Source organism: Fusarium solani (genome assembly GCF_023522795.1).
Source record: "Fusarium solani strain SB1 chromosome Unknown bctg00000011, whole genome shotgun sequence".
Lineage (NCBI taxonomy): Eukaryota > Fungi > Ascomycota > Sordariomycetes > Hypocreales > Nectriaceae > Fusarium > Fusarium solani.
In genome coordinates this window covers 2,306,975-2,330,409 of record NW_027072149.1, presented here as the reverse complement: position 1 = coordinate 2,330,409, position 23,435 = coordinate 2,306,975, and the positions used below count along the sequence as shown (strand labels likewise).

Sequence of the window (23,435 nt, the reverse complement as noted above, 5' to 3'; positions counted from 1 at the left end):
GAGATCTGCACAAAAAAGAATTACAAACTGACAACAAAAATTGATATAAACTCCTTGTAACTAGGCCTCCTTAGCACCATAACCACCACCACCCGGTGTCATGATAACAACCCTATCTCCAACCTTCATGGGCACGCTGCCCTTTCCACCCATGTTGACCTTCCGGGACTGACCGGTGTACTTATCCGTCGTGAGCCAAAGGTTCAGGCCAGCGGCACCCGCTTCTCCGCCCTCCATGCCATAGGGACGATGCACACGTCTCTCTGAGAGGATGGAGCACTGCACCGGAGCGAGGAACTCGATCTCTCTGGCCACGCCGTCTCCTCCCCGGTTGCGTCCCTCGCCGCCGGTCTCTTCACGGAGCTCAAAGCGGCGGAGGATGCAAGGGTACCTCTTCTCTAGGATCTCGGGGTCCGTGATGCGTGTGTTTGTCATGTGAACATGCACGCCACTCTCTCCGACCCAGTTGTCGCCGGCACCAGCACCACCCGCAATGGTCTCGTAGTATCCGAAGCCTGGGACAAACTCACCAGTCTCCTCGTCGACTTTGCCGTCAATGCCAAATGTCAGGTTGTTGAGACAACCCTGTGAAGCAGCGCAAGCGTGAAGAGCCTTGAGTACCACGTCGGTGACACGTTGGCTGGTCGTGACGTTGCCGCCCACGACGGCAGCGGCGCCAGTCGGGCTAAGGATACTGGGCTTGGGGATTCTGATGTCCACGGGGCTTAGGCAACCTTGGTTCAAGGGGATGTCGGACTTGATCATACAACGCAGCGCGTAGATGATGGCTGAGTTGGTGATGGCCTCAGGGGCGTTGATGTTACCGCGGACTTCGGGTCCAGTACCAGCAAAGTCAAACACAGCTGAGCCTTCCTCATCGATGGTGATCTTGAGCTTAATGGGCGTACCGTCGTCCATAAAGTCCAGCGCCTCTAGGGGCTTGCCCCCGTACCGATGGTACATGTCCTTGAGGAGATTCCGCACAGCCAGTTCAGCTGTTCTCTGGATCTCAAACATGTACATCTGGACTGTCTCAAGGCCATACTCGTCGATCAGATTCTGAATCAGCGCAATACCGCGTGCGTTGGCGGCGATCTGAGCCTTGAGATCCGAGATATTGTCGCTGATGTTTCGACTTCCTGAGCAGCCCTCATACTGGGAGGGGATGTCTAGGAAGAGCTCCCGCATGCGGGCCTCATTGAAGACACCATCCGAGACGACCTTTTCGGACTCGATGGCAGCGCCCTCTTGCCACAATTCCGTTGAGTTGGGAGGCATGGATCCGGGAAGGATTCCGCCGACTAGACATGTGTCAGCAGTCATGAAATAAATGGGACAAGAGGTTAGGCATCACTTACTATCGGCGTGATGGCCGCGAGATGCGACGTAGAAGATGATCTCATCAGTACCCTGCTTGAATACAGGCGTCACAACCGTCACGTCGGGCAGATGGGTACCTCCAGAGACGGGGTGATTCGACACCAAGACGTCGCCGTCTTTGAGCTTACCCAGCCACCGCTTATGCTGATACCGAACGGCGAACTGCATAGATCCGAGATGGACGGGAACGTGGGGCGCGTTGGCGACAAGACCGCCATCAGGGGAAAAAAGGGCGCAGGAAAAGTCGAGTCTCTCCTTGATGTTGGTCGACACGGCCGTCTTTTGGAGGGTCCTACCCATCTGCTCTGCCACTGACATGAAACGATGGCCGAAGATTGACAGCCGAACAGGGTCGACCTGCGACGAGTATGTAGCCTCTCGCGGAGCTGACTCCAGGTCGATGAGAACGCAGGTGTCGAGCACATGGACGACCGCGTTGGGGGAGACAACGATAGTCTGTGTTTCATCGATGATGATGGCAGGTCCGTGGAGTTTGACGTTGGAGCCTAGCTCTCGTAACTGATGCACGGGGGTCTTGATGAAACCCGACTCCGAGTCAAAGTAGACATCGGTGAACTGCGAGGGAGCTAGAGCCTCCTTGATCTTGGCTTCTTTCAGTTGCTTTAGGGGACTCTTCTCGGAGGCCTTGTTGGCTGAGGCAATAGTCCGAACACGAACATCGTCGACGAGAATAGGTCGCTCGAAGGTAAAGTTGAACTCGCGTCGGTGCCTCTCGACAAAAGCCGAGGCGAAATCACCGTCGTCGGGCTTGAGGATCATGAGGCTCGTGTCGGATCCCTCATACCTCATGTTGAGGAATATCTCATGACGGAGCTGGCCCTTGGTGAAGCCCTGAGTGCCGAGTTGCTCAGTGGAGCGGTCCATCAGGCCCTGCAGCTTGAGGTCGATGGTCTCCTCAGAGCCAATGTACTGGGCAGCCATGGGCTCCTGTGCCTCCTGGACGATCTCGGCAAGTGCAAGTCCGTATGCCGACAAGATGGACGAGTACTTGTGGATGATGATACGCGAGATGCCGAGCGAGGCCGCTACATTGCATGCGTGTTGACCACCAGCGCCACCGAAGCAGGCCAAGTGATGTGAGGATGTCTCGAAGCCCCGAGCTTCGGTGAGGTTGCGGATTGGCCGGGTCATGGACTCGTCTGCAACCTTGAGGAAGCCCAAAGCCACCTGCTCTGGGGTCAGGCGGGACTGGCCATGCTCCGTGTTGATCTTGTCCGTCAGCTCCTGGAACAGCTTCTTGGTGATGTCGCGGTCAAGAGGCTGGTCCTCATTGGGACCGAAGATCTTGGGGAAGTACTCAGGAAGCAGACGACCAAGGAACAAGTTCGCATCGGTGACGGTCAGAGGTCCGCCCTTACGATAGCAGGCTGGCCCGGGATGGGCAGACGCTGACTCGGGCCCGACCATGAAGAGACCATTTCGCCAAGAAAGGATGGACCCGCCACCAGCAGCGACCGTGTTGATGTCAAGCTGCGGGGCCTGGATGCTCACACCCGAGATGCTAGAGGAAAAGGTGTGGTCGAGATGGCCATCAAATCGCGACACATCGGTTGAGGTACCACCCATGTCGAAGCCAATGATGGGAACCCGAGCCTCTTCATCCCAGCTTGTCGAGGCATAGCCGACAACGCCAGCAGCAGGGCCCGAAAGTATGGCCTTGAGACCGCTAAACTTGCGAAAGTCAACCAGACCACCATCGGACTGCATGAACTCGACACGGCAGCCATGTGACCCAGCCAGACCACCCTCAAAGTTGGCCGAGATCGAGTCGATATAGGACTTGATGACAGGGGTAAGGTAGGCATCCGCCGTGGCTGACATGCCTCGGGGGACAACCTTGATCATAGGCTGTAGCTGTGATGAGAGCGCTACTGAGAAGCCCATCTTACTGGCTATCTCACCAACCTTGAGCTCGTGGTCGGGACAGGCGAAGGAATTGATGAGGGCGACAGCGATGGAGCCGTAGCCTTGGTCTTTGAGGACCTGCAGGTTGGTTACCAGGCTCTCTGTGTCAAGCTCCTGGGCGACATGGTATTTCTCGCCGGTGATACCGTCGATCTCGCGCAGGGTTGACAGAGCCTCCCGGGATGAGCGGGGATGGGATGGGATGATGCGCTCATTCACCTCGACCACGGTCTCGAACAAGACATCGGGTCGCCTGGCGGAGAGGTCAAAGATATCCGGGCGGGCCTGGTTGCCGATACGCAGGAGGTCCTTGAAGCCCCTGGTCGTTAGGAGCGCCGACTTCATGCCCTTGCGCTCAAGTAGAGCATTCGTGGCAACAGTAGTGCCCATACGCAGACACTCGATGTTGTCTAGCCGCAGCGGCTGGCCCCGGGGAAGAGATGTACCCGTGGCGGCCTCGAGGACCCTTCGGATACCCTCGGTTGGAGCATCCTTGTAGTTGGCAGGGTCAACTGATAGGAGCTTGAGGACAATGTCGGATCTGCCGGGGACGATGGCGTGGACGTCTGTGAATGTGCCACCACGGTCGATGGAGATGGTGATTTTTCTGTCTGGCATTGACCCCATGTTGTGGTTTTGTGAAAGAGATTGTATGTTGATGTTGTTTGATGCTCTTCTGAAGCCATATCCTTTGACCAGAAGCACGTTTCTAAATACCCTTCTGAGGCTTCTTTTGCGGAGGCTCAAGTCCGTGGTTCATGGGCGTCACTGCGGATTTCCGAGGCTTTCTCAGATCTAGAGTTCGAGTGCATCATGCTCCAGGTTCCCCGGAGTCACGGATCTCTCTGTGCGTTGTGTCATTTTCATCTGCCACGGCTGAACCATGTCGATAGGAGTGAGATCCCGGGGGCGCTATGAGATATCGGGACCCACTATCCGATGGAGACGACCGAAGACGGCGTCGGGGGCCCGTCACCATCCGGAACGACTCCAAGTCAGCGCCAAGCCTTCGCAGAAGCTAGGGATTGATCTGGCTATCTAATCTTATCCCCGCAGTAGGAGCTTAGCCCATCAGGTGAACCGTGTAATTGGGAGAGCCGGCCTTATCTTGCGACCCCAGACTTCTCAATCCCGGGTAGCTATCTCTCGTGGCTGGTATCTACGCGAGCTTGGCGTTGCGTCCTGTGACAGCTGAGTAAGGTAGCCGACTGGTAGAATGACTGTCACATAGTTAAAAGCATCAATTCCGACCAGGGACGATGAAATCTTGCTCCTCTTTGGCTTTGCTGATTGCAACCCCCATCCCCCAAGTTTCCATCACCAACTCATCACTCCGCTTCAGTAAAGATGACCGACAAGATGCAGTTCAAAGATGAACCCCAGACCCCAACCTCTGACATTGCCAATGGGTCCATCATCGGGAGAGATGTCGACTGGACGCCCGAAGAGGAAGCTGCTGTCAGGCGCAAGTTTGACTTTACTATCACGCCCCTGGTGACTCTGCTGTACATGCTCTGCGCCATTGACAGGTAGTGTAGTCTCCCTCTTACACGGCTTTACAAGATGGCTAACCAATACCTAGGGCCAATGTCGGGTTGGTTATCCTTAGTTGCTTCCTCATAGACCACAGTGACCTAACACAGACACAAGTAACGCACGCATCGAGGGCATGAGTGACGAGCTCAACCTCATCGGTTACCGATACAATATTCTCCTGACTGTGTTCTTTATATTTTACCTGGCGTACGTAATTGGCTCCTCCTATTCTCCGATTTCTTAGACTCCTGACACTGGCCAGCGTTGAGATCCCTAGCAACGTCATCCTCAAGAACGTCGGCCCTCGATGGTATTGTAAGCAAACCCCAACAGGCTCATCGAGACCAAACACTCTAACAAAGAGCCAGTGCCTGCCCTTGTCTTTTGCTTCGGAATGGTATCTCTTTGCACCGCTTTTGTCCAGTCGTACGCCTCCATGCTCGTCGTCAGGGCTATCCTCGGCATCTTTGAAGGCGGCGCCATGCCCGGAACTGCCTTTTTCCTGAGCTGCTTCTACAAGAAGACGGAGCTGTTCTTCCGCATGAGCATCTTCATCGCCTCCAGTTCCCTGGCTAGTTCCTTCGGCGGACTGTTGGCTGCGGGACTCTCGTAAGTAGAGGTTTTTTGACACTAGAAGTAGCTAACCGTTGTAAAGCAAGATTCCGCCCTGGGGAGCTAGTGCCATGCTTATTCACAGGTGGAGGAATATCTTCTTCTTTGAAGGCTTGGTTAGTTTCTGGCACAAAATTCGAGCCACTGTCTAACAGCGTAAACCACCAGGTCACCATCCTCGTTGCCATGGTCGCTCCATTCTTGATGCCTCAGAGTCCCGGAACATACAAGTTCTTGACTGACCGACAACGCTACATCGCCGCTGAGCGTCTCCTCCGTGAGAATGCAAATGTAGGTGCGCATGATAACTATTGAAGACTAGATCTGACTTTCCACAGGTCCGTGAAGAAAAGGTCACCTGGAAGCACGTGCGACGAGCCATCTTCAACATACACACCAACGTCTGCGCCTGGTGCTTCTTCTGCACCAACAGTGCTGTCCAGGGGTTTGGTGCCTTCATCCCAACCATTCTCCGTGAGTTTGGCTGGACCTCGACCGAGGCACAGCTCAAGTCGGTACCTCCGTATCTCGTGGCGTGCTGTGTTACGATCGCCCTCGGCTACTTGAGCGACCGGACGAACAAGAGGGGCATCTTTATGGCTGGTATTCTGCCCTGCTCTATCATTGGTTTCTCTATTCTGAGGTTCTCAACCAACACGGATGCCAAATATGCCGCTGTCTTCCTCAACGCCATCGCGTGCTTCGGTGCCAGCAGTGGATTCCTCAGCTGGGGTATCAACAACGCCGGTAGTCCTGCCGTGGCGGCTGTTGCCGGTGGCTACATGGTCATGGTGGGAAGTATGGGAGGTGTTTTGTCTACGTGAGTCAACCCTACATATTGAGATGTTCCCGAGCTGACCTGCCCCGGTGAAGCTGGACTTATCTGTCGCGTGACTCACCACTCTTCCACACCGGTCATACTATCAACTTGTCTCTTCAGTGCTTCTGCTTCTGTCTGGCTTGCTTTGGCCTTGCTCACTGCGTCTACGACAACAAGCTTCGTGCTAGGGGTGGAAGGGACGACAGGATTCAGGGACTCACCGAGGAGGAGAAGCTGGCACTTGGTCACCGAAACCCGGAGTTTCGCTATATGGAGTGAGGGGATGGCTTGTTCTGATTCGTCATGTGCATTCAAGAGTGGAGGGCTTTGGGTATCAGACCAACCTGTGTAATCGGGGCTGGGATCGCAAATGATACATATCAGCCCTCGTTGAACTCCCCAAGCATATGTTATTTTTAACCATACTTTATATGCAACACTATCCGCGTGTATTATATTTCCCTGTCATCATCGTAATTCAATAAGGTACAGATTGTACCGTGACTCTGACGTCTTTGTTCTTCTTAAGCCATCCAATTAGAATTCCACCTTTTGTTTCACAGATGGTATCACACTATTCTTACACATACCAACAATTAGGCATAGAATCAAGAGACCTCAAAGCTGCTACTCATGTACTGCGAACTTGGCGAACGAGCCATATCTCCGTGTTGGACGGAGGTTGTACCCGCGTCCAGAACGGTTGCGTCAAACAGCCTGGATGTTCCATCCGCCTCGATTCTTTAACTCTCAATCGGCCATAGCAACTGCCTTTGTTGATCGGGTCATTGCTGGCTATCGGTAAAGGTCCCTCTCGGGTCCCACAACCCGAGCCAGTAACAGTATGCCGCCCTCCAAAAAGGGCTCCTCCTGTTCCGAGTTCCGAGGCGATGACAGTAAACCTTTTACAGATAGGGTGTATAGGGTCTTTGGGGCCGCGCAGGGGAATCTCCGGCATTCTCCGATCAAGAAATGGACTTGGCGGCTTCGGCTGTCCGTCTCTTCCAGCACAGTCCTCTCTGGTTTCGGGATCTACATATTCGTCCGTCACTGAGGCTCTTCTGACAACAGCCTTGGTCAGAAAGCTCAAGTGCTGGCAATATCAAATACCCACACTATCAACCTGCCCTTTGAGCTATTCAACCCTCTCCTTGTTCTCAAGGTTTGGTAGGGGCAATTTGTCTCTAAAATGGATTTCCACACCCTTAACCACGCTCTGCAAGAGTCGGTCAGTTCGATACGCTTGATTTACCACACGGCTCTCCTCGAACCTCTTTCCACCATTGTTTCTTTCCTCATTCTCATCGGCACTGTGAGCTACCTTACAGGATGGAAGCCCTGGGCTCGGAGCAACAAACACAATGCCGACATACTCCTTACCGTCGAGGAAGAAAACGCAAGAGATATCATCACCACAATGGAGAAGACAGGCAAGAACTGCGTCGTCTTCTATGGGTCGCAGTCCGGCAACGCTGAAGACTACGCCACTCGACTGGTCCAGGAAGGGAAGAGCTGCTACGGATTGAAGACGATGGTTGCCGATCTTGAGGACTATGACTACGACAACCTGGACATGTTCCCTCGGAACAGCGTGGCCATCTTTGTCCTTGCAACGTACGGGGAGGGCGAGCCCACGGACAACGCCGTCGACTTCTACAGATGTATCACCGACGCTACCTTCTCCGACGATCGAAGCCCACCGCTGGGTAACCTCAGGTACATCATATTTGGCCTGGGAAACAGCACGTACGAGCACTATAACCTGATGGGTAGAAACGTCAACAAGATGCTCGAGGGTCTGGGGGCTCAGAGAATCGGCCAAGCTGGAGAGGGTGACGACGGCTCAGGAACCCTGGAGGAGGCCTTTCTCACATGGAAGGACGGCATGTGGACTGCGCTTGCCAGCCACATGGGCCTGCACCAGAGGGAAGCAGTCTACGAGCCCATATTTGAGCTTGTCAAAGAGCCTGCGTTAACCAGTGTCTCCTCTGAAGTCTACGCGGGCGAGCCCAACGACATGCATCTCAAGGGAGTCATCAGAGAGCCTTTCAACGCCCAGAACCCATACATCGCGTCCGTTACAAAGTCTATGGAGCTGATTTCCGGCACCAGTCGAAACTGTCTGCACCTAGAAATCGATATTAGGGGCTCTAGCCTCACATATCAGACCGGTGATCACATTGCCATCTGGCCTATGAACGCGACCAACGAAGTTGATGAGTTCCTACGCGTCGTCGGCCAAGAGGGGCAGAAAGACACCGTTGTTTGCATTGGACCAATCGACCCAACAACCAAAGTCCCTTTCCCCACGCCCACCACCTTCGACGCCATTGTCCGTTATCGGCTGGAGATTTGTGCGCCAGTGTCTCGCCAGTTCCTCAGCAGGCTAGTTGCTTTTGCGCCAAACAAAGCAGCACAGACAGAGCTAGCCAAGCTTGCCCAAGATAGGGACTACTTCCATGAAAAAGTCGGCAAGATGCAATACAATCTATTCAGAACGCTCAACATCGCCAGTGGTGGTGAGAAGTGGACTAAGATCCCATTCTCACTATTGATCGAGGGCCTCCCGAAACTACAGCCTCGCTACTACTCCATCTCCTCATCTTCTCTAGTGCAGCCGGACACCATTTCAATCACGGCAGTTGTGGAGAACCAGGTCATCCCTGGCCGAGCAGATCCCTTCAAAGGGGTCGCAACCAACTACCTCCTCGCACTAAAACACCATCAGGATGGGGACGCGAAGGCCGGTTCGCTATACGAGCTAATGGGCCCAAAGAGAAGATACGGCGGCTTGTGTTTGCCAATCCATGTTCGCTCATCCAACTTCAGGTTACCTTGCGATCCCTCAAAGCCAGTCATCTTGATTGGCCCAGGCACCGGCATCGCTCCCATGCGTGCGTTCATCCATGAGCGTGCACGATTGGCAGCCCTGGGTCAACCGGTCGGGCGCACGCTTCTCTTCTTTGGGTGCAGGCGCCGGAGCGAGGACTACCTGTACGAATCTGAGTGGGAGGTACGTAGGGCTCCTGGCCTCCACTTAAGCAGATGCTAACGCCGTAGCAGGACCTGAAGAAAATACCGAAATTCGATTTTGAGGTTGCGACGGCATTCTCTCGAGAAGGGCCTAGCAAGACGTATGTTCAGCATCGACTGAAGGAGCAGGCTTCCGAGGTCAGCAGGCTCCTGGAGGAGGACGCAAGCGTCTACGTGTGTGGCGATGCCGCAAATATGGCTATTGCGGTCAGAGAAACCCTGGTCCAAGTCGTCTCTGAGCAGCGGCTAATCCCCAAGGCCACGGCTGAGAACGTGTTGAAGGCTATGAAGGCCTCTAGAAGATATCAGGTGCGTATTGATGTCCTCTGTGTTTTCAAATATAACGGACTGATGAATATTTCAGGAAGATGTATGGTAAGCAGTCAAAGATTACCTATCAGATGGCTTTGGGAATAGTCCCTTGATGCAGGGCACCATAAGTCCGGCGAGAACACTGGATTTCGAGCGGCTTCATGCATGGCGGTAGCGTTTATGGAAGCGTGAAGGAGCGGTGGAATTGAGTAAAAGACGAGAAGTGAACTAAGTTTACAACATGATACTCCAGAAAAGACAGCACTTGATACGCCAGGAGATCCTTGGCACACAAGGCATCAGTTGAGGACCCTCTTGAACGCGCTAACAACTCGATTCGACTTTTCCTTAGGTCTTGACTCCAGGTCAATTGACTCTAGGGCAAGAATGTAGTCAAGGCCGGTCGTAAGATCCACTTGAGATGAGGGAATGATCCAAGCATCCTTCCTCTTCCAGATTCTGTGCGCAAAGTAGATGGCGATGAAGATAGGAAAACCGATGTAGGATGTTAGGAAGGAAGAAGTCGACCAGTTTCCAGGGAAGAACACTCCAAAGCCATTCAGGAAAAGGAGGCATGTAAAGAAGACGATGCAGGCGTACGACACGTACGGCTGGAGCCGAGAGCGGAAGGGTACGTCGGTGACACCTTGAGCTGCACAAGCCTTGCGAAAGCGAAGGAGAATGATGCTGCAGCAGACCCATGACGTGAAGCCAGCTGTGTTGGTCAGGTTGATGAGCCAGGTAAAGACGGACGAAACACCGGACGACACGTTGAGAAAAGCCAGGAGTCCGAATAGCGAGCTTGCCATGACGGCGTAGATGGGAAGACCCCAGGAGGTACAACGCTTAAAGATGGAGGGTGCATTTCCTGCCATGGCGAGTGAATACAAGGACCGGCTGGACATGTAAAGATACGAGTTCCCAGAAGACCAAGCCGAGATGATGATTCCAGCGTTGATGATACTGTCAAGTGTATGGATTCCTGCGTCTTTGATGGCGATGACCCAAGGTGAAGCAGCGGCACCCTTACCGCCACTCAGCAGACCTGGTGCGTCGCTTCGACAGATGATTCCGATAGCCAAAGCACCCAGGATGTAGAAGGTGATCAGACGGTACACGAATGTCTTGGCTGCCCGAGGGAGGTTCTTGCGAGGTGCCCGCATTTCTCCTCCGGTGATGACGATCAGCTCAGGGCCAAAGTTGAAGGAAAATACGGAAAATGCCAAGGCGTAGATGAAAGCGCAGAATCTGCCGGCAGCTCCACCGACAAGATACTCGTTCATAGCGCCAGGGCTTTTCCAGTATGTGAAACCAAGCCGGCTGTCTTGTGCTGGAGCTCCTCCGAAGCAGAGAACAACCGAGAGAATCAGCAAGCCGAGGATCATGAAGACCTTGGTCGATGCGAACCAGAACTCTGTCTCTGCATATGCACCGACGGGGGCAAAGTTCAGTGCCACAATAACGACGAGCATGACGGTGATCCAGACTGCGATGTGGACCTGGTTGGGCCAGTAGTCGATTACTAGGGCTGCGGCCGTGATCTCGTAGGCGACGAGAATGCCGAAAGAGTAGAAGTAAAGCCAGCCCATGGCAAAGCCTAGACTCTTTGAGACAAATCGTGATCCGTAGTATGCCATCGAAGACCCAGGAATCGGTAGGTATGAGCTTATTTCGGTCGTCGCCGTCATGATGCAATACACAAAGAAGCAGATGGTAACGTAGGCCAGGAGAAGGTTGAGAGGGCCCGAGATAGCGAGGGCTTGGCCGATACCGACAAAGAGGCCAGTACCGATGGTTCCGCCAATGGCAATCATCTGGGCGTGGCGGGACTTGATGTTGCGGTGCGTTTCGGTTCTCTGCAGAGGGCTGGAGTCCACCTGGCCAGGGGCACAGGACTCGGCATCATGTGCGATACCAGGATCGGACGGCTTTTCACCATTGACAAGGTTGATGTCTTTGGTCATGATGGTTCGGTTGATGGTATGAGGAAGAAGAGATGAAAGAACTGGGTGATCGTCGTAAAGTGTAGGAAGAGGCGAGGCTGGTATTTGTACGACTCATGGGCACCCTATCTGGCAAGGGGCTTCCCCGCATTTGAGCATCATATCTGGGGTAGCGGAGTTGAATAAACTTCGTACGGGGTAGTCCCATCAGGCCAGGTCTAGCCAGGGATACTGATAGCTGGATGAGCCATCCCATGGTCGTGTGGTGGCAAATGGTGGTCTAGCACAACTCGGGTAGCTGCCGAGGTCTCGCTACAACGGAATGGATGGAGGCCCATGCTCAAAATAACTTGAGTCATTAGGCATAGGCTGCTATCTCTACTACATGCCGAGTATCGCGAGGAAGCAATGGGCTGGACTGAGGCATTGCAATCTTGCTCCACTGGATATTTACAGGCAAGGGTGGGCTTGATAACGTTATCCATCACGTTTTCGGGACTATTATCATGTCGTTACTATCTGATCAAGGTTTACAAATATGAAGAAGACCATTCACGATAAGCTCCAAATGAACAAATGCCACCAAGGTCATACGTCCTCCGCCTCTGCCAACTCAACTTGTGTCAAGGGGGAGTATTGTGTGGTATGACCTTGGACAAGTGTGGGGGTTAATGAACCGACTCAAAGACAAGTTCGTCGGTTCTTACCCGGTTGACGGGGGGGCCCCTGAGAGCGATGCTCGGCTGGTGACCGGAATCCTGGCAGTACCTCCGGCTGGATGCCGTTCATGGATGAGTCCGGTTTATATCCTAGTATGGCCATTTTGGGCCAGCTGTTGCGAATACGTAAGTCGGGTCAAGCCCGAGGGTTTGAGCAACACGGCTCAGTTGTCCGTTCATGCCCATCAGGAGAAGTGACGGTTTTCCCGCCACGGAGCTCTATGGCGATGTCGGATGGAAAGAAAAACATAGGTTGAGCCATAAAGAGATCCATTACTTCAACATGAACCGAATAACTAAGTCCCAGACTATTCCACCATGCATCTTGAGCATGCCTTCTCAACTTGGTGGGAAGACGACTCCCACACCGACATGGGAAGAAGTGGCCCCGGCCCCCTTCACCAAACTACCAAGGATAGCCACGAAACTCCGCTCTGGAAGAAACTCGCTGGCGATACTGTTGCTGCCGTCGTCTCCGCAGCATTGCTTACGCCAGCCATCACCATCATAGACCGGCAAGTTGCCAGAGGAAAACACTTGATTGGCCTCTAATAACGATTCAAAAGCGCTGTCATCGAGAAACTATCAGGCCAGAAATCATTGACTTGTGCATTGAAGGAGAATATTGCCTGCGCCGTCCTCCATCCGAAGAGGTTCATGCTCGGTCGGCCTTTCACCCTGGTCTGCGGCTTGTACTCCGCCACCTTTGGCGTTGCCAACATGTCAGAAACCCTCGGAGATGAGGTTAGCCAAATTTCAATGGGAACACTTACGTTCCTGTCCGTAACGGCAGTTAACGTACCTCTGGGAATCTGGAAAGACCTGAAGTTCGCCAACATGTATGGGAGTGGCAACCCAAACAGCAAGACCGCCACCATGCCATCTCGACCTTACAAAGCGGCAGTGTCGGCGTTTTTGGTGAGGGATTCAGCTACAATATTTGGGTCCTTCTGCCTAGCCCCCTGGTTAGCTGATGCCGTCCCAGACTTCATCACAGCAAGCCAGCACATGAAGGGGACAATTTCTCAGATGACGGTGCCAATGTTGGCGCAGAGTATCGCGACCCCGGCACATCTTGTTGGCCTGGACTACTACAGTGGCCGGAGGAGCCCGTGGAGGGAGAAGGCGTCCAGGGTCAAGGCGGAGTTTCCATCGGCGGGACTTATCCGGTGTGTTCGAGTTGTGCCGACATTTGGACTGGGGTGTGTACTCAATAAAGAGATTCGTGCCGCGCTTTGAGGCGCATATCCCAACTAAATTCGAGTCTTTCCCGTTGGTATAGCATTTGGGCGTTGTGTATGTGTAAAAAACGGTAATTTAGAGGATCAGTCTCGCCTGTTAGTTCAGTGCTAAGCTGATCTTGGAAGAGATTCTTTGTCGACCCCTTGGCCGTTTTGACCAAGGCCATAGAGCGTGGCTTTTTGAGGTGCTTTGATAGAAATGAGGATGGAATTACGCATATGCTACAATCGACTCAGAGTGTTCAACTTGCTCAGTCTTGCCCTAGGTTATAGATGCCCATTTCCTGCACCGATTCCATCCACTGATAAATCGGTATCTTGTTCCCTTATGTCCATACGAACCATATCAGTATGTGTATCGAAAGGATGGCTTCTCCTTGTCGGTCTTGTCGGTGAAGGCCTCGTTCCGGTCGCCTTGGCTATCAGCCCCCAAACCGCTACGGTCTCGACTCATATTCTCCCGCTTGCAGAGTATCCCATAAGCGGAGATGGAAGCGGTAGCAACTCCGATCGAGACAAGCAACCCAATAAAACCACCAGTATATGCGGGCGCATCTCGCGAGGTGAAGGCCTGGGGCCCTAGAGGGCAAAAGCTGTTAGTATACGCGCTTTGCTACATGTTGCAGGGACCAACAAGTAACTTACCTAGAATATTACCCAGAGAATAGGCAATGAACCATAGAGCGTTCATAGTGACCTTTTTGGTATGTCCCGACGTGTTGGCCATAGGAAGGGAAGTGGACAGGACGTATGGGGTGAAGTATGTCCAGAAGCAGAGATATGAAGCAAGAAGACCATGCTGGTCACTTCTAGGCAGTTGCCACAGCAAGGTGGCACAGGTCAGTGGAACGAGGTTAGCGCATGCAATGATGATACACCTGTAGCCCTTAAGTTTCGCGGAAGGGATCGACAGGATGATCTGGAAGCAGGTCCCCAGTACACCAGTGGGGAGGTTGATCAATATGGCCTGAAGCGTGTTGAAGCCGAAACCTCGGACAATGAGACCAGAGAAACTGGATATAGCGCCTTCTCCAGATTAGCAAGCGGTACTATGAGATGAGACAACCTGTGGACAGAATTGCATACCGTTGGGAACATTTTGAGCGGCCGCAAACACGACAAGCATCCATGTCTTGGGATCCATAATCAGCTCCCTTACTTGATACCACTTGAACGTCGTATCTTGAACTCCGGTGTTATTATCCCTAACTCTCTGAATGGCAACCCACTTCTCTCTGTCACTCAGCTGCCAACACTTGACAGGGGAATCGGGGAGGAAAACCCAGAGCAGAGCCGACCAGAGTACGGTGAAACCTCCGAGGACCAGAAACAGAAGCCTCCACTGGGACAGACTCGTGTCTGTCCGCCCGATGCCGTAGCTGACGATGCCCGTAAAGGCAGTCGAAAATGTGTTGAACCAAATCGCGGCGCGGACAGGCTGTTCGGCTCGAGTCCACCACATGACGGTTAGAATGCTATTAGTTGGGTACACGATGGACTCCAGGCCGCCCACTAGACAGAGGTCAGCTGAAAAAAGCACCAAGTGCTTGGAAATGCTTACTTAGAAAGCGGACTACAGCAAGACCAGCGAAATTGTGCGTGGCTGCCATGCACATGGCGAGGATGGCCCAGCCCATAACCGTGACAGACAACAATTTGGCGACGGGGAATCGCTGAATCAAGTAGGCCATTGGCCATTCAAATATCAGATACCCAAAGAAGAAAAGGCTGCCAATCCAAGAGAACTCGAGTCCGGTCAAGTTGGCGTCCTCCAAAATGCCCAAGATGGCGGTATTACCGATGACATTCTTGTCAACCGCAGCAAGAATCGTAGTCCCAGCCATCAGAGGCAAGATACACAAATCAATCTTCCAACGCACTCTGCGGTATTCTTTGGCCGAGATGGGTTCATCCTTGATTGCAGGATCGAGGTTTGTGATGAAGGCAAGGACAACGTCATTGTCTTCGTTGGCTGTGACGGCAACGTCGTCTGGCAAGATTTCACCCTTCTCGGCTGGATCCTGGTGGGAAGGGACCTTCAGAGAGGACTCTTTGTCCATTGATTGACGCATGGCTTGCAAGGTAGGGGCGATAAAGTATGGTTCAGGTGCTAAAGCTTCGTCACACAGTGGTATTTGAGCAGGGGGTGGAGATGATAGTGGCCGTGACCGAGGACAGCTCAAGTTCCGAAATTCGCGGATTAAGCCCACTAAATAGACGTGAAACTCATCCGTCGCTTTACTAACACCCTCCAAAAGACACCGTCATCATTGTGACGCTTGTATCAGCGACGTCAAAGACAGAGAACCCCTTGCCGAAGGATTAACCATCCTAATCCTCCCACCACCATGGAATCATGTTAGTTAGATTGCGGGGTATGGGGATAAGCGATAACCGGTGGAGCCATATCCGGGGAGGATCCAAGGACATCTCGGGCACCAGCTGTCGGCTACGGACCGTCACCGAGGTCAGATCAAAGGATGACTTATCTCCCATGACTCGCTCAAACTGATCCGTCGGCTAGGGGCCCCGGATTCTCTACCGAGTGTCTTCTAGCCGTTAGGAAGGCATCAGGAGATCTATTCGTCTTTAGCCAGGTTAGACTATCGAGACAAACAATAACAAATCTTGCAGATAGGCATTCCGTATCGTATCAAAACATCAAGAGGTACGGAGCTGGCTTATTAGCATTCCACGCGAGCCACCACCTCTCATACCTGCCTAGTTCAGTATAGATTATGTAGTGTCCTCAAGAAGTAATAATTCTTTCCCTATCTTCCAAAGTATTCGCCATGTCAAGTCGGCGGTGTCCTCGGCTCGTCCAAGGAAGCCTACCAGCCTTGTGTGGCTCTGCGCTGTCCCATTGAAAGCCCAAGGAAAGCTCCTTCAGGCAAAGATGCTACGCCGGAGAGGCTCTGATTTTCACGTCGGCTGCCAAAACCCCTGATTGAGATGGGGATGTCAAAGACGCCCAACGCCAGCGTGTTGCCCATCTTTGGTCCCATGATCAGATCTCAAGGCTACGCAGTGCTTGATTGTCCAGTTCGAGGTCTCAGCCCAACTCAATTACCCGTTATTCCTTACTCCCGAGGCTGATGACCGGCTTGGCGGCCTTCCATGGTGGCAAATCCCGCTACTCGGACCTGAGCCGACCATGCCACCACCTTTCGGTCTGTAACCGACCAACCCCTGATCATCACAATAACCTTGCCGGTCATGAAAAACATAGCTAGTTCTGGCAGAGCTCTCGAGATGATCCAGGTAATTCTACCCAAGTGAGAAACGTTACTTCTGAGATGCCACACGCCATTGCACTTGAAAGCGGAGCCAAGTCCGTTTTTTCCTCCGTCCCCAGGGTACCAGTAGATGCCATCTTTTCCTTGACAGCTCGGTACCTTCGGGACCCCTTCTCTCAGAAAGTCAACCTCGGACAGGGGACATATCGGGACGAGCATGGCCAGCCATGGGTCTTGCCATCCATGCGCGCAGCTCGAAAGCGCCTCGATGAGGGGCCTGAACCATGAGTATCTGCCTATCCTTGGGCTCGCTGGCTTCCGCCGCTCGGCTGCTCAGGCCGTCCTTGGCAAGACATTTTTCCAAGAGCAAGAGTCAAAGGTCCGTAGGCAGCCCCGGTAACTCCGCCCCTCGATCCACCAGACTAACTCCCAAGCACGTTCCAGGTGGCCACATGCCAGAGCGTATCAGGAACTGGTGCTCTGCACTTGGCGGGCCTCTTGTTGGCTGGATGCTACCTAAGCAAGCCAAAGGTGTACATTCCAGAGCCTACCTGATCAAATCACACCCAAGTCTTCTCCAGTATTGGCTTCGAGTGTCGGCCATTCAGCTGCTACAACGAAGATAAGAAGAGGCTAGACTTTGACTCATATCTCAAGGCCCTGCGTCCGCCGCGCCAGGATCCGTATTCGTCCTCCATGCCTGCGCCCATAACCCTACTGGCTTCGATCCGACAGAAGACCAGTGGCGGGAAATCGGCAGGTTGATGAAGGAACGTGAATTGTTCCCGGTATTCGATGCGGCGTATCTCGGATTCAATTCGGGGTGTCTTGACCAAGATGCATTTGCTATTCGACATTTCATTCAAGAGCTACAGCTTGAGGCGATCGTTTGCATATCCTTTTCCAAGAACATGGGTCTCTATGGTAAGATTACGGGGGCTCATAATTATGCCTTTGGCTGACACTTGATTCTCAAACAGGTGAACGCGTGGGGTGTGTACTGGTTTGTGCCTCGACAGAGGATGTCGCAGCGAGGTCTCTTTCTATGTTGGAGAAGCTTCAACGTGTTGAGTTGTTGAACCCGCCGGCACATGGGGCAAAGATTGCACAGCTCATGTTAAGTGACGAGGAACTGTTCTCCGCCTGGAAAGAAGATCTTGTCACCATGAGCAGTCGTATCCGGTCAATGAGATGGGCCTTGTATGACCAGCTAAATGCACACGGTATGTCAAGAAGATACTCATAGTCAATATGGGGACCGACCTAACTGGTTCATAGCTACTCCAGGGATCTAGAAGCATATTGTCCGGCAGTCTGGCATGTTCAGCTTCTTGAGGCTATCCCCGCAGATTGTTCAAGATCTTGAAGGTATGCCGTACGTCTCCGTTTGAGGGCCAGTCAGAAAGTGCTGATCAACAGCAGAGAATCATCACATTTACTTGGCGGGGAACTCCCGCATTTCCATGGCAGGCCTCAATGAGAGCAATGTAGGTTACGTTGCTGGAGCGATTGCAGCATGTGTCCGGCGGACTTTACAATAGAGAGTTTGGAAGCAACCTTTATAGGTCATGTAAAGCCTTATTTCTACCAACAACTATCTAGAATATATCAAGTTGTCAGTTTAACCTACAACCTTACATCTCCAAGTTCAAACTGTCTCCATTTTGGCCGAATCAAAGGGCCGTGACAATATCTCATCCCTTGATGCCTCCACCACGCCAGCCACAAGAACAGCGACTAGCGCCGCCAGGCCCTGATCCGCATCATCGTACTTGTGAGGCTCTCCCAGAAGAGCCAATGCTCCAATGATCTCTCCACTCAAACTACTTCGAATTGGAACGTTCAAAACGCTTTCGCATCCAATCGTGGCGAGGAACTCATACTCGGAAAAGACCTTCATGTCCTCGATGGTAGACCCGAGATACATCCGTCCATCCTTAAGGACCGATTGCGCCCAAGGGCTTGACGTGACCTTTTTGCGGGCGCCGACGGGCTGGACATCCTGTCTCGTTGAGTATACGCGACTTATAGTGGATGATTTCGCATCATAAACCAAGACGGTGAACAAACTGTAGCCGAAGAGGGCAACTACAGTGTTTTCGAGTGACTTGAAGATCGTTTCGGGGGGCTTGCTTTGGTGAATGTCGCTGGCTAATTGGATGAGGACGCTGGCATTTGGAGATTGCGACATGGTGTCGAGCTGGGTCTCAGGGGAACTGGAGAGAGGTGGAATGATAACAGGCGCTCGCAACAGATGCGCATGAGATGGACAGGGAGACGTCGATGTGTGGAAGTTAGGTTCTGTTGACGTAACGGACGCGGCAGCTCGGATCAGGCCGACGGGAACTCATCCGCTGAGGCCCAGCCGCTCCGTACCCATCTCCGTAGCTGGGCAGTGAGCAGGCCTGCGAAAAAGCGGAGGTAACAGCTCCGGAGGGGGATAGAGCAAGGTGTGCCCAAGGGCGCAGATATCAGTTAGCGGCCGGAGAGCCGTCCGACCATGTGCATCGGTGAACCTGGCTGGTTTCGTTGATTAGGTCGATAACGAACGCGGCCACGGGTCCCTGTCACATTGTCCGGTCGTGATCCGACGGAAACATCACTCGCTTACTCGGCGCACGATTCATTCGCGTCGCTGACTAGAGTCCTCACGGCTGAAGTACCACCGACGGGATGATTCGGCCTAGGGCCGAGTCTCGGCAAGTTGGCATGCTCCAAGGGTAGATATCCGACCTCCCGAAGCCGAGCTAAGGGCCCCATTGCCGATGTGGTGTGTGTACTACATCCCTTGGATACATGAGCCATTGTATCATCCTCACTCGATCCAGGTCAAACACCCGGCGCCCCAATCTCACAATTTCGAAGTAGATTCAGCTCACCATGGTTCAAACAAGCACCCACCAACATTCCCAGATGTCTAGCGTGATCAAGCAAAGACCTTGGGAGCCCTCGCCGTCCACGAAGGCCGTTCTATACACCAACGCCAATGTTGTTGACCCTGAGGCAGCAGAAGTGCACTATGGAGCGTCTTTTCAAGTCGAGGACGGCGTCATCACTGGCGTCTGGAAAAATGGGGCTGAACAACCCACGCCCGGCAATGAAGGAATCACCACGATAGACCTTCACAGCCACTTCGTCTGCCCAGGACTTATCGACTGCCACGTACACCTGACAGCGGCGCCTGGAGATGTCACACTGAAGGGCATGTACGCGACCGAGGCCAGCACACTAGCATTTCGTTCAGCATACCTTGCCCGCGAGATGCTTCTCCGCGGGTTCACCACCGTCCGCGATACAGGCGGTGCGGACGCTGGACTTCGTGACTCCATCGCGGAAGGCCTGATAAAGGGTCCTCGCCTCTTTATCGCAGGTAAAGCACTATCACAGACGGGCGGCCACGGCGATTTCCGCAGCCGCCACGAGGGCAGTCAGGAAAAGTGTTGCGGAGGCAATCTTCCTGGTCTTTCACGCGTCTGCGACGGTGTGCCGCAGTGCCTCGAGGCTGTTCGAGACGAGATACGTCGTGGCGCAGACTTTATCAAGATCATGTGCGGAGGAGGAGTGGCAACCTTGACGGATCCTCTGTCAATGCTACAGTTTACCCCTGAGGAGATTCGCGCCATCACCACCACGGCCGGTTATTCTGGCAAATATGTCACTGCCCATGCGTACACAACACAGGCAATCCGTCATGCTGTAGACAATGGCGTCAGAGGGATCGAGCACGGGAACTTTGTCGACTCGGAAACGGCCACGTATCTCAAGGAGAAGGATGTTGTGGTGACGCCCACTCTCGTGGTGTACCAAGCCTACGAGATTGCGGACAAGCCGCCTTTCGACAATTTGTTGACGCCGGCTGGCAAGGCAAAGAACCGCCAAGTTCTCGCGTCTGGGCTGGAATCGCTCAAGATCCTTCACGAGGCCGGTGTTACCATGTGCTACGGCTCAGACCTGCTCAGTGTCCTCCACCCGCTGCAATCGGGAGAGTTCAGCATCAGGTCCCAGGTGCTCCCTGCAGCCAGCATCCTCAAGTCAGCTACCACCAGTGCTGCAGCTTACTTGGGTATGACGGACCGCCTAGGTCAGATCAAAGCAGGTGCTTTTGCCGACTTTATTGTACTCACTAGTAACCCTCTAGAGGATATCACAGTGTTAGATAATGCTAATTCGTCCTTCTTGGCCATTTTCAAAGAAGGCCAGGTTGTGGCAAGCAAGATGGAGAATGTCGTCCAAGATGTAAACTACAGGGACTTTACACTACCTGGGGAAGGAAGGGGGATTGCGGACCACGTGTATCTAAATTGATTTACTTTGGTAGAGTTTCTCTTGAACTTAATCATGGGCCACATGTGCTGCGCAACGGCAGGTGCTAGAAGAGGTGATGTTTTCTATTTGCCTCTCTTGGCGATGTCTCCAAATGGCAAAAAGGCATCAACCGCGATAAGGAAGGGTCTCTAAACACATGCGAAGTATCACGGCCTAGTCCGCCAATGACATGAAGCAAAACTTTGCAAAAACCCAATATGAGACTGAGCTACCGTGCTACAGATACTAGATTCTTGGTTGATAAGACATGTCTATTCATGCACTGATAGGTCTTCAAATCAAGTTTTAAGAGTTCCGGATAGAATACATGTTAAATACTACATATTCCCTTCATATCTACACCCTGTTGGAAGGGTAGTCAACTTCGTACGCCCCGACAAGATCCTCCTTCATGCTTCGGATGCTAGTGAAGCGGGAGAGCAAGTTGGTGCTCGTGGCCTTGTCGTTGGTTCCGCTAGCCCGAGACCCTCCAAAAGGCTGATGACCAACGACCGCGCCACTGCTTTTGCTGTTGATGTAGAAGTTTCCAGCAGACTGGCGAAGACCTTCCTCGGCGGCCTTGATGGCATCTTGGTCACGAGAAAAGACGGCGCCGGTAAGGGCAAACTTGGTAGACTTGTCAATCAGAGACAAGGTCTGCTCATACTCGGCATCCGGGTAGACATAGACCGTCAGCAAAGGTCCAAAGAATTCCGTCTTGAGCATCTCGTGGTGTGGGTTGGTAGTCTGGAAGACGGTGGGCTGGATGTACCATCCCTCAGATTTGTCCGTGTGTCCTCCTGTGAGAATAGTGACTTCCTTGTCGGCCCTGGCCTTGGAGATGACAGAGTTGAGCTTCTCCCAAGATCGCTGATGAATAACAGGGCCAACAAAGTTGCTAAAGTCCTCTGGCGATCCAACCTGGATCTTTTCCGTCTCCGCAATCAACTCTTTCTTGAATTCGGGCCAAACCGACTCGGCGACGTAGAGACGCGACGTGGCGGAACACTTCTGGCCTTGATACTCAAAGGCCCCACGGATGGTGTTGACAACAGCGTTGCGGATATCTGCGCTGCCATGGACCAGATGGAAATTCTTGCCGCCCGTCTCTCCAATGATGCGTGGGTAGCTCACATACGCGCCCGAGGCGACTCCCTCGGCGATCTTTCCATACAAGGAGCGGAATACATCGGTTGAGCCCGTAAAATGCAAGGCAGCGAAGTCGGGATGCTTCAACACGGCATCCGTCACTGTCTCTGGGTTGCCGGGCAGGAACTGGATGACACCCCTCGGGAGACCAGCTTCTTGCAAGATCTTTTGGAGCAGCCAGCTAGAATAGATGGCCGAGTCGGAGGGCTTCCAGATGACCACGTTGCCCATGATTGCCGGAGCCACTGTCAGGTTTGCTCCAATGGCCGTGAAGTTGAAGGGGCTGATGGCGTAGACGAATCCTTCCAAAGGACGATATTCTGTTCGGCTGTTGCTTTGTTAATACCCCTTCTTCATACATCCCGTATATAGTATTCCCGAGTCCAATTAACTTACTTCCAAACACCGGCGTCGTTCATGGTGTTTTGTTGCTTCAGCAGCTCAGCGGCGTAGTGCACATTAAACCTTGAACAGTTAGTCGTAGATCTTAGTGGCACATCGGTTCCATCTTACCTGAGAAAATCACAGCTCTCAGCAGCAGAGTCAATCTCTGCCTGCCAGATATTCTTTCCCTGTCCCAGCATAGTCGCAGCCATTATCTCATAGCGGTACTTAGTCGCAATGAGTTCGGCAGCCCTCAGGAAGACGGCAGCGCGATCGTTGAAGGACATGTCTTGCCACTTCTTCTTAGCCTCGAGGGCAGACTCAATAGCTTCCGAGACCTGTTCTGACGTTGTCAGAGGGTACTCGGCCAGCACTGTCTGGTGAGACGACGGGATTGTCTGCTGCGCTGTCGCGCTGTGCTTGACCTGGCCGCGTATCAGCATTACTCAAGTCATAGAAGATGAAGTAGCCTTTTCGCTCACATTCTGTCCAGAAATCTCTAGCGGTAGCTTCACCGGCAGTTTCTGCTTAAGCGACTGTAGAGCCTTCTGCACCTCCTGGCGTTCCTTGCTTCCTTTCTCATAGGATGGCTAGAGTTTTTCGTGAGTAAAGATTAACTAGTAAAACGAGAGTATCGACATACATTGGGCTCATTGCGGATGGGCGGGGTCTTGAAAGTGCCGAATGCCCTGGCGGGTGCAACCAACCGCTGCGTAAGAGGGCCGTGAGCACGGCGAGCTCGGTTGATGAGTTGGAAAGACATTTTGCAGAACTGCACTGATCAGAATCACACGACAGCTCCTGATCTTGCCTTCTGCTACTACTGATGACAAGCTCTC

At 53.0% G+C, this 23,435-nt stretch overlaps 10 protein-coding genes across 10 annotated transcripts; 5 read left to right on the top strand and 5 right to left on the bottom strand.

The window, feature by feature from the left end:
• Positions 1-60: 60 nt before the first annotated feature.
• Positions 61-3,933, bottom strand: MRS44_015876 (uncharacterized protein; the record flags this gene model as incomplete). The annotated part of the gene is made up of 2 exons (XM_046272857.2): positions 61-1,301; positions 1,359-3,933. 2 exons carry the CDS (start codon positions 3,931-3,933, stop codon positions 61-63), a joined length of 3,816 nt encoding a protein of 1,271 aa, XP_046129964.2.
• A 732-nt stretch (positions 3,934-4,665) lies between these two features.
• On the top strand, positions 4,666-6,553 carry MRS44_015875 (uncharacterized protein; the record flags this gene model as incomplete). The annotated part of the gene is made up of 9 exons (XM_065619390.1): positions 4,666-4,835; positions 4,889-4,900; positions 4,957-5,049; positions 5,105-5,157; positions 5,211-5,451; positions 5,498-5,570; positions 5,623-5,745; positions 5,793-6,274; positions 6,328-6,553. The coding sequence occupies 9 exons, from the start codon at positions 4,666-4,668 to the stop codon at positions 6,551-6,553; spliced, it is 1,473 nt and encodes a 490-aa protein (XP_065475462.1).
• Positions 6,554-7,463: 910 nt separating this feature from the next.
• MRS44_015874 (uncharacterized protein) lies at positions 7,464-9,686 on the top strand (the record flags this gene model as incomplete). The annotated part of the gene is made up of 3 exons (XM_065619389.1): positions 7,464-9,287; positions 9,338-9,616; positions 9,672-9,686. The coding sequence occupies 3 exons, from the start codon at positions 7,464-7,466 to the stop codon at positions 9,684-9,686; spliced, it is 2,118 nt and encodes a 705-aa protein (XP_065475461.1).
• A 232-nt stretch (positions 9,687-9,918) lies between these two features.
• Positions 9,919-11,583, bottom strand: MRS44_015873 (uncharacterized protein; the record flags this gene model as incomplete). Its single annotated transcript, XM_046281380.2, has 1 exon — positions 9,919-11,583. One exon carries the CDS (start codon positions 11,581-11,583, stop codon positions 9,919-9,921), a length of 1,665 nt encoding a protein of 554 aa, XP_046129967.1.
• A 1,016-nt stretch (positions 11,584-12,599) lies between these two features.
• MRS44_015872 (uncharacterized protein) lies at positions 12,600-13,520 on the top strand (the record flags this gene model as incomplete). The annotated part of the gene is made up of 2 exons (XM_065619388.1): positions 12,600-12,749; positions 12,900-13,520. The coding sequence occupies 2 exons, from the start codon at positions 12,600-12,602 to the stop codon at positions 13,518-13,520; spliced, it is 771 nt and encodes a 256-aa protein (XP_065475460.1).
• Positions 13,521-13,868: 348 nt separating this feature from the next.
• Positions 13,869-15,594, bottom strand: MRS44_015871 (uncharacterized protein; the record flags this gene model as incomplete). The annotated part of the gene is made up of 4 exons (XM_046281381.2): positions 13,869-14,101; positions 14,168-14,548; positions 14,609-15,034; positions 15,084-15,594. 4 exons carry the CDS (start codon positions 15,592-15,594, stop codon positions 13,869-13,871), a joined length of 1,551 nt encoding a protein of 516 aa, XP_046129969.2.
• A 1,381-nt stretch (positions 15,595-16,975) lies between these two features.
• On the top strand, positions 16,976-18,053 carry MRS44_015870 (uncharacterized protein; the record flags this gene model as incomplete). Its single annotated transcript, XM_065619387.1, has 4 exons — positions 16,976-17,141; positions 17,416-17,682; positions 17,739-17,981; positions 18,037-18,053. The coding sequence occupies 4 exons, from the start codon at positions 16,976-16,978 to the stop codon at positions 18,051-18,053; spliced, it is 693 nt and encodes a 230-aa protein (XP_065475459.1).
• Positions 18,054-18,406: 353 nt separating this feature from the next.
• Positions 18,407-18,949, bottom strand: MRS44_015869 (uncharacterized protein; the record flags this gene model as incomplete). The annotated part of the gene is made up of 1 exon (XM_046273987.2): positions 18,407-18,949. One exon carries the CDS (start codon positions 18,947-18,949, stop codon positions 18,407-18,409), a length of 543 nt encoding a protein of 180 aa, XP_046129971.2.
• Positions 18,950-19,638: 689 nt separating this feature from the next.
• On the top strand, positions 19,639-21,063 carry MRS44_015868 (uncharacterized protein; the record flags this gene model as incomplete). The annotated part of the gene is made up of 1 exon (XM_046272858.2): positions 19,639-21,063. The coding sequence occupies one exon, from the start codon at positions 19,639-19,641 to the stop codon at positions 21,061-21,063; it is 1,425 nt and encodes a 474-aa protein (XP_046129972.2).
• A 357-nt stretch (positions 21,064-21,420) lies between these two features.
• MRS44_015867 (uncharacterized protein) lies at positions 21,421-23,359 on the bottom strand (the record flags this gene model as incomplete). The annotated part of the gene is made up of 5 exons (XM_046278700.2): positions 21,421-22,540; positions 22,609-22,677; positions 22,726-23,021; positions 23,079-23,186; positions 23,240-23,359. 5 exons carry the CDS (start codon positions 23,357-23,359, stop codon positions 21,421-21,423), a joined length of 1,713 nt encoding a protein of 570 aa, XP_046129973.2.
• Positions 23,360-23,435: the final 76 nt, after the last annotated feature.